General features: G+C 35.4%; 1 protein-coding gene and 1 pseudogene across 1 annotated transcript; both read right to left on the bottom strand.

Annotated features, from left to right (window-relative positions):
- Positions 1–291: 291 nt before the first annotated feature.
- On the bottom strand, positions 292–8,452 carry LOC132296506 (nucleobase-ascorbate transporter 7-like; annotated as a pseudogene).
- On the bottom strand, positions 8,162–9,520 carry LOC132296505 (ethylene-responsive transcription factor WIN1-like; the record flags this gene model as incomplete). Its single annotated transcript, XM_059794701.1, has 1 exon — positions 8,162–9,520. A coding segment is annotated over one exon (990 nt), but the record flags the coding sequence as incomplete, so codon positions are not given.
- Between the last annotated feature and the right edge of the window lie 585 nt (positions 9,521–10,105).

Raw genomic sequence — 10,105 nt, 5'->3', positions numbered from 1 at the left:
GCAGGATGTACCTTCTCGAAAATACTGGTACATAAACGAAATCATCCATTTCCAGATTCCTAAGAAAAAGTATTAGCATATATAGATAGATAGATATATGTCTTTGTTTCTGTTTGTTTCAGGAGATTCATCTATACTAAACATGGTTTTTTTGTATTAAAGACTAAAATGAAAAAGAGGTGAAGTAATATAGTAAAGAAATTGATGATCAAAGTAAAATTACCTACAATGAGCTATTGGTGGCTAGCTCATGACTTGGATCACACTGCCTCAAAAACTACAATCCAAGAATCACATTGATGGGAAAAACTTGTTGACATTGAAGGGCAGGGAATAGAACTCTTCGCTCCTCGTATCCATCTTGAATGACCAGAACCTGTCCCACCAACGCATGCCCCGGTCTTTCCTAGTAGCAGTGTCTTTGCGATGCAGTGTGACATCTAGGAAAAGTGCCAACATGCCGGCAACAAATGCTTCCGACAAGAAAAGCACATTGATCATGTCATTGAACTATCAAATAAGAAGTCTAACCTTAGATGGGACCAAACTAATAGAGAAATAAGAAGCTGATTTAAGGTTATGGAGAGGACAGAGGTAGTTGCATATACCCATCTTGCTCCGGTGTGGACAGGACCATAATTGTTAACTGCTGTATACTCGTTGAAATACATTGGTATTGATAAGCCCATGAAAACTGAGAAGCCTAAGATAAACTTCGTTCTAAAGCCGTTTAAATTGCAAAACTGGAGGAAACTAAGACCTGCTGAACCTACTCATTCACAATTAAAGAAAAATTATTGAACTTGAACTGCTTCATGATTTGAGAAGAAAAATTAGAATAAAATAGGGACTTTTTCATTTGGTAACACGTACCCACGTAGGCAAAGAAAAGGCAATACAGAGCTGCAACGATTGGTGCTGGGATTGAGGCAAAGACAGCTCTTAATTTCCCTGAATAGTAAATTATGGTTAACAAATGTACTTGGAAATGAAGGTTTATTTACTATGGGTTAAACACTTAAACTAAGGATTATTAGCATTATTTGGACATCATAACACCTAACTTACGAAAGTATGGAAAAGAAAATCATGAAACCAGCGGATATCTTCACAACTCTTCGGCTGCCAACACGTGTCAATGCTAAAAAACCAGCATTTTCACTGTAGAATGGGAGGAAAAATCAAGTTTTATTCCCCTGCTGATTAAGAATGAAAATTTGCAACACAATTTACAAATTTATTGCACAAGAATCTTACACTGATACTGAGGATCCAATCCCAGTTCCAAATATTCCAGAGAACAATATGCCCGCCACTCCCTTCGATAAAGAACAGAATTAAAATGATTAGAACACACAGGACATTAACAATTACAGAGTCAAATTTGGAGAAGTACTTTATGAACATAATTCATGACCAAAAGAATCACATTCAAAGTGACATGGCAGATTAGTTTCCCATCATTTCAAGACAAAGAGCCATCTTTTTAGTTAAATGCCACTACTATGCCAAATGAAAATTTTAGTTAAATTACGCGTGAACCATTCTTTTTAGTTGGGGGGAGGTTTAACGATATTGAGTAGGCCAGTAAATCTAATTATTCATTTTGGAAGCAACCCATGTAAAAATTGAGTGGAAAATTGTGCCATATCTAGAGTCTTTTAGGCTTAGCATTGAGGTGTTAATGAAGGCAAAAATACAGACAAAATTATCACAAAGTCAATTTTACCGGCCAACCAACACCGCGACTAAGAATAGAAGGTGGCAGTGGACTGTTGACATTTCAAAAGTATATAAGAGATCAATAAATTCAAGAAGCTATCCATATTAAAAACTGCCAATGAAACCAGTGATTCGATGTGGCTATGCAAAGTACAAAATGCCAATTATGGAAGCATCAAACTCTTCATACTTAAAACAACAACAAAAATATATATGTGTGTGTAAGTAAAAGAATCCGGAAATGAACTAGGCAATGTGAACTCTACTTGGAGAATGGTTAAGAAACACAAAAAATTGCATAGAGATAGAATACAAGTATTATATAACTTACACTACAACAAATTAGGGATTTACCGACGCTTTTTAAAAAAGCGCTGGTGTTGTGTACTAATTACCAGTGTTTCTATAAAAACGCTGGTATAGGTATGTTTATACCAGCGCTTGGTCAAAAAGCGTTGGTATAGGTATGTTTATACCAGCGATTTCTTAAAAAGCGTAGGTAAGTGCGAAATTTAGTGTGGGAAAATTTGCCGCTCTAATATTTATTTCACTTTTTTATTTCCTTAATTTACCAATCTCACTCATCCGAGAGCCCTAGGTTTCTTTCAGCCTCCCCAATCGCCTCCATCTCTATTCTCGATCTCAACTCCCTAATCGCCTCCATCTCTCTCTCTGCAACTCCCCAATCACCTCCATCTCTATTTTTGTTCTCATCATCTCTATTCTCGTTCTCAATTCTGAACTTACCCCCATCTCTCTCTCTCTCTGCAACTCCCCGCAACTCCCTAGTCGCCTCCATCTCTATTCTCGGTCTCAACTCTGTAGCCGATTCGAAGTTGGTCTACGTTGCAAGTGAAGCTCTTCCACTTCTCTGACGAGTCACTGGCGAAATCGCCAGTTAGGTACACTTCCAGGTACACCTCTTGGTCTTGTCCTTCGCCCTTATCATCATCATCATCAAATTTATAGACACATATATGTGTTCATATATATCTAAAATGTGAGTTTTTGGTAGAAAATGGTAAATTTTTATTGGCTAATATTTCATAATTTCAGCTGGGTCTTTGGTATTGTGTCTTCTAGGTTTTGGGTTCTAAAGGGAACAAAAAAAATTTAAAGAAAATTGAAACCCATATCTCTCCGTTTCCATCTCCCGCTGTTCCAGATCGGGTTCGCCATTCGCAAGCTTCAGCCGCTGGCCCGCTGTCTCTCAACTCTCAAGCTTGCCCCCCTCTCTCTTTGTAACTGCTAACTTGTATGTATGGGTTTTGTTTTAATTTTTTTTTTTTTTTTTTTCTAAATCAACTAATCAAGCTCTGTAATTTTTTCTCTTAAATGGTATGCATCAGTCCCTTTTTTATGCAAGATTTTTAATGGTTTTCTATATTTAACAAATGCATTCGACCATTATATTTTTATCAATTGCTTTTAAGCATTATATGTGTGAGTGTTTTGATTTTTTTTGTTGCTTTCAGTTTATTAATTGTTTCATATATAGATACATATATATTGGAATCTTGAGGATCAAAATTTATGTGTATATGTTTTGCTATATTGTGGGTACTGTCCGTACATGCTATATGTATGTATATATATATAGATGATATTATATTTGATATATAAGGCTCAAAATGTTTGGGATTGGAGTCTTATGGCATGCTTTATTTATGTAGTTTGGGTTTTTTTGTTTTATACACCACAGACCCTTTTTGATTTAAGATTTTAAATGGTTTATCAACTGCTTTTGACCATTTTTTTTTTTTATGCATCACAGACCCTTTTTGAGTCACTACTTATGGAACTCACTTTCTTTTATATAATGTTGGTGGTGGCAATAAAGCTTATGATGATGATTCCAAGTACCCTTTTTCTTTTGAGCTTGAAAAGAATTTTACATGAACTGAGATTTGCAACAGATTGTTTATGATGTCACTGAGATGGAGAGCTTCAACAATGTTAAGCAATGGTGGATTCCGCTAACTACCTCGTTGGTCAAGTTCTTTCTTTGTTTCTGAGTGCTATATTTTCAGCGAGACGTGTGAATGTTACTTGTGGTTTAAGGGATCTCACGTTTCATTGTAGTACTATTCATTGTAGTTTGGCAACAATATTCACGTCTTATTTGAAATAATTAATTATCATTCGCTCTGTTTCTTTCTTTTTTCAAATATTCCCAGCAAAACTATATTTGTCATGAGTTAGATTAACTGTTCTGATGCCTTACCAGAATTCAATTTTCTGGAATTATGAGCCATCTTTATAAAATTGGAGTTATCTTTACTAATATAATTTTCAGTTCTTGCAGATCAACAAAATTATGACCAAACATTTATTTTTGAGTTGCATCTAATAAAAATGGCCGAATTAGAAAAATTCATGAGGTTTAAGCTTTGATATCTCATTTGATTAAATCTCATATTATTTTTCTTTTTTATAGCATGATTTTGGTGGGTTACTGATGAATAAAGTTTGTGTAGAGGGCTTACAAGTTGACAACTCTGTTTGTTGGTGGGTGGTTGCTTTGACTTCTTATTCCAGTAATATCATAATTCAAGTTTATATTTTTTTTTCTCAAGATTTCTATATGTATGTTAATGTGTGCATTTTATATATGAAATTGGTTGCATGCTTAGTGGCTATTTGGATAGCTAAGTCTTGTTTTCAGCTCTCTAGTGTCAGTTTACTCTGTGATTTTCTGGTCCCCTAATCTTTGATCATTAGTTGGAAGACAGAATCATGTGATCCTTCATACTTATGTCTTTCACCATAAGTATATGTGTTTCATGTCCACATATATCAAATTATATATGTGTTTTATATATATATATCACATTGCAATCTCAATCTCTAACGCATAAATACATTACATCTCCTATATATAATTAGATAGGCATTAGGTAGGCATTTTGTTCTAGATTTTGTACCAATCAAATTCTTCTATCTAAGTACCATGAAAAATACTGTGAAAATAAAATTATATTTCAAAACTTTACTATAATTGATGGGTTCTCTTCTTTTCTTCAATATACTGTAGATTATATTTCAAAACTTTACCTTCTTATTGGTTGTATTCTTTTCAATATATAGTGTCTTTATATCTATATCTATATATATTTGATGTTCTTGTTCTTTACTCTTTATACCAATCATGTCTTAATCAACCCCCACCACTTGTTTTTGTTTTCATATTCTAATAGAGTAATTACAGAATCTTGTACTCAATCTTGCTCTCGAATTTGGTATAATCTTGCACGCCAACATTTTCTGTGTGCTTATCTTTTGGGTGCAGAGTATTGGTCTTTCACCGACTTTGTTGTGGGTAAGAAATTTAATTCTCTCTTTCTTCATTTAATTCTCTCTTTCTTCACTTGTTTTCTTTATCTTTTTCCAATTTTTCTTCCAAGTTGTATTTGTTTGGTTTAGTCCAGATCTTTGACCTTTTTTCCCCCATGATGGCAAGTTATTATGGCTCAGGAAATATCTACAAACTATTTTATTTTATTTATGGCCTTTCATGATAGTAGAATTTTATGGTCCATTATGTTTTCTTTGTAGTGTCTTGTTGAATGAAAGAAACACTTCTTTGAAATGCAAATAGACTAAATTCAAATAAAACAGTTTCATAGTTCAGTTTACAGAGAAAAACTATGTCTACAATGACTCATAATTTGTTACTTGGTTGCTGTGACTGCTTACATTTCATAGCACAACTGTTACAATTTATTTTGTCATAAAATACATTTCATAGTACATCAGGGCATGTTACAGTTTTTTTGCCTCATTTAATTTCATACAAATTGTTGTTCTATTCATACATGAGCTGATTGGTATGTTACTCATTTGGTTTTTCAGTTTTCTGTGGAGGAAAGTTACCTTTTTATAAATATGATTCCCATAGAATGCCTCTGGCATACTTGTCTCTATTTTGTAATACATTAGACATGCATTGGCAGGTTGTTAAGAGTCGTGGCGGCTTTGGGCTTGCGGCTGATATATGAAGCCTTGGATGCACTGTGTTAGAGATGTTAACCCGCCAAGTTCTTTATTGTATTGGCAGAGAAGGGACGAAGAAGGAATCATATTTGTACGAGTAATTGTAAATATCAAGTGATATTTGTATGCAAGTTAACTGGCAGAAAAGATTGTGGCTTTCTGATTGATTTTGGTGGGCTCTTAATGCTTCTGTATGTCATCTGGACTCTTGTGTGTGTGTGTGTGTGTGTGTTTTTAATTATTATTACTAATAATAATAATAATAATCATATTTGTACGAGTAATTGTAATCCCACTCAAAATTTATTTCTTTATTGTTTTTAACATGCACTCTTGATTCTAACTTGTGTAACTATTGGATATCATTTAGCAGCTGTGAACATATTTTTCCAAAAACAATGAAAAAAAAAAATGACCTTTTACCAACGCTTTTTTAAGAAGCGCTGGTAAAGAGGAAAAAATAAATAAATAAATAAAATGACCCTTTACCAGCGTTTTTTCAAAAAAAAAAAAAAAAGCGCTGGTAAATGGTCTTTGCCAACGCTTTTTGAAAAGCGCTGGTAAAGCCCTACCGACACTGGATTTACCAGCGCTTTTCCAGAAGTGCTGGTAATTGAATTACCAACAATTTTTCAGGTTTTTACCAGCGCTTTTAAGCACTGGTGAAAGCCTTATATGTTGTAGTGTTAGGTTTGTAATAAGGTTCAAAGATGGATGTAGAAAAGTGAGGGTTTATGCCATTAACAGGGAGGAAAGTGTTGCAATAGAAATATCAAAAAGATTCTGCAATAGTGTGCCTGCTTCAAAAGTCAATACAACTTTGGATAAGATATTTCATACAAATTTTGCAGAAACAACTCAACTCATAAATAAAAGTTTTACGGCTTTACGCTAACTACCAAGCTACATAACATAACCAACCTCTCGACTGCATTAGAAGAGAAACTAAACACGACTTAAGCACATAAATACCACAACGGATACATAACAGGAGACAACAATATGAAGTGACAAGTTGATGGTTCCCTGAGAAACAATCCAAATGTCTAATGATGTATCTCAGGCTTCAACTAACAAGCACAATACCTCTACAAGAATGTGGGAGCTCCCCATTGAAATGGATATGGGACTCTAATCCTGAAAATGTCTAGAATAAAAATAAGTCACAGTTATTAACAATGACACCCCACAATGGTTTTCCATGCATCCTTAAGTTATCAGGAGAACAGCTAAACCTTGCATTCACCAGAGTCTTTATTTTAGCTTATTGCATAAAGTAGACTAACTAGCATGGATTTTTCCTATTTGAGTATACTTTTATAGAAATACTCTCTGGAACTCATGATCACATAAAGCATCATAACGTGAATCATAAACATCAATTAGAAGATAAACAACTAGCCTTACCATGGAGCAACACCTATAAGTCCAGCACGATCTGTTTGGTAGCTTAATTGAGTTTTCATAGGTGCATTATTATATGCCCCACCCACAGTAAGTAGGTGAGCATAAATCCAAACAATCACCACCGAGAATATAACAACAAAGCGGCCAAAGACATGCCTCTCCCCACTCATTAGATGAGGTATAAACTGAAAACATTAAGATGTGTGACGCTAATGAGATAAAATACCAATCTGCTTAAGATGATTTAGGATTCTAACGGAGAAAAAAAAAAGAAAGTATAAAGCTCGAAACCTAGACCATTGCAATGAAAAGCAATACACAATTAAACATTACCTATGAAAAAATAACTAGAAATATGAGCTATGGCAATCCAATCTCGATACGTTTTGCAACCTAGATATCCAATTCAAGAATCAAAAGCCAATGGTGACAAAGCAAATTGGTGTGTAAAAAAGTGAAAAAAATTGAAAAAATAACAACACATATATTATATCAAGTGCCAAGCAATATAGAAATACCAAAGTGAAACATTATAGAGACATTTCGTCGCAAATACTATCAACACTGATTTTATATTTTCAACCGCATTTCAACAAATACTTATATTATATGTTATTGGGGGTTTCTTACTACGGATTTTCTAACATCTGTCACAACTTGCAAGGGAATATTATAGGGTAGAGTTTATATTAATGTGGTAAAATTACAATTCTTATTAGCTGTCATGAATATTTTCTATCAATATTTTCGATTTGAATTTAATTATATGTGGATTGACTAAGACAGTTTCTAACGTGAGTGCAATGAATATTAGATCAAGTAATGTAAAAGAATCGTATGTATGAACAAAGCAGAAACTATCATTTGCTATTCATTCTAAACAGAGCACATAATCAACCCAAAAGACACACATTGTTTTTTTTGGGGGGTCAATTGTCACATTCATACGCATACACTACTGGCCAAATCACATAATAAGCTTGAAACAATAAAGGGATATAAAGACACTGCAACAGTAATTGCCTCTCTTTTTTTAGAAGTTAAATTTGATTAAAAATATGAGAAAATACAAGGCTAGCAATAGCTAACCAATGGGCCCATTGTATTAGAGCATACAACAGCCCAAGGTACAGGCCTCAGAAATAACCCAATTGATGATGAGCTCAACATTACAAATGGTAACCGTTAATATATACTACCATACATTCCGGTGACAGGAGGAGGACTCCGACGAATTGGCACTTTAATCACGTTGATTAAAGTAATTGCCTCTTACCATCAAACCCTTGGACGGCTCTAATAGCACAGGAAAACGAAGGGACTCACTCATTATCCATACACACACTCTTCTAAACAAAGAGACAAAATCTGCAAAACTTGAGACTATTCTAATGATACTGTAAATACACTAGCTTCCTACTTGCTGCAAAAGTTGTGGACATGGTATATTGAGGGGTTTCTCCATATCGAAAAATTCATCCACCCAATCATACTTCTCTTGATCCAGCTGGTCACCATCCAACTCGAAATAACAATCTGAAAGTTCAATGGGTTCTCCAATATAGTCAAGATTGTCACTTAAATACTGGCCAAAACCGTTGTCAGCAAAGATTGACTCTAGCTCCAGTGCTAAGTCCAGGCCCTCCCCAATTGGAAGAGACATCAATGGGGCATCCTCAGAAACCAAATTGGGCACTTGCTGCTCACCAGTATTGGTGCCAATACTAGCATCTTTCGTTGTATCATTGCAGCATCTGCCATTCATGTTCAAAGCCAAAGCTATCTCTTCTTGCTGAACATTGGTGCCAATACCGTTGATGTGCGAAGCCAAATCTTTCTGTTCAGCAAGAATGGTGCTAACACAAGCATCTTTCACTGCAGAGGCTGTAATTGAAGACTCCATCTCAAGGACAGACAACGGAGAAGTTGTCTGCGACATTGTACTATAAGACTCCTCAGAAAAAGTGGGCTTTTGATAATTTGAGAAGGCCATCGAAGAAGATTGATTGCAACTCTTCTTGGGGAAAGAAATGGCCTTTAAAGAATCAAATTCAAGCCGCTTCTTATCATAAGCATTTGAAGCTTCTTCAGCAGTATTAAAAGTACCCAACCAAACCTTCTTTCCTTGGAAGGGATCCCGGATTTCAGCAGCCCATCGGCCCCATTTTCGCTGTCGTACGCCTCTGTTTTTCAAGCCAGATTGTCCCTGTTGGTTCGAAGTATTGGTCAAAACCCTCTTTTTAGGGTTTTTGCAGCCATCTGTTTTCTGCTGAATACCACCAAGTGGGAGATAAATTTCTCTAATAAAACGCTTGGGCTCGTCAAGACTTTCATCATTAGAAGAGTCGGTGCCATCCTCATCGTAACAAAAAACCCTTATTTTCCCTTTTCCTCGATTTCAGTCTTCGATTATCAGAAATCTCAGAAAACACCATCTCAAAATATCGACTTTGGAACACAGGAAAGGAAAGGAAAACAGACCGATCAGGGATTTGTCAAGAAAGAAGCCCCTCTCAAGAACACGAAAAGATATCAAAATCGCTTGATGTGGAAACCCCCAAAAAACCCAAATCTGTCCGGAATCAAAACCCCCAACAAAAAGGCATAAACCCCAAAATCTTCAGAGAGCGAAGAACGCCGAAGAGAGAGAGCCCCCAGTCAAAAATAATTCAAATCGGGGCACAAAATCGTAACGCCGAAGACATAAAGTCCTCTCTCCGCTACTCTCTTCGCAAAACCCGGTTCTTGAGAAGAAGTAGAAACTGTCCGAATCGAAATTCAATTCTAAAACCCTAGTTTAGAATTCACATCAGAGATTAAACAAAAATAAAAAAACGTCGAACGACTACCTTGCTTGTCTTCGTCTCTCTCTCTCTCTAACACTCGTACGTACGGCGTACTTCTATTTCTTTACTTCCTCTCTCTATATTTTGTTTCTCACTCTAGCTTTACCTTTCCCCAAACGGTCAAATTGAGTACTGCT

This window comes from Cornus florida, unplaced genomic scaffold, assembly GCF_030987335.1.
Source record: "Cornus florida cultivar Cherokee Brave unplaced genomic scaffold, ASM3098733v1 CherokeeBrave_3.0.0_Hap2_Chr02, whole genome shotgun sequence".
NCBI classification, from domain to species: domain Eukaryota; kingdom Viridiplantae; phylum Streptophyta; class Magnoliopsida; order Cornales; family Cornaceae; genus Cornus; species Cornus florida.
This window is presented reverse-complemented; position numbering and strand designations above follow the sequence as displayed.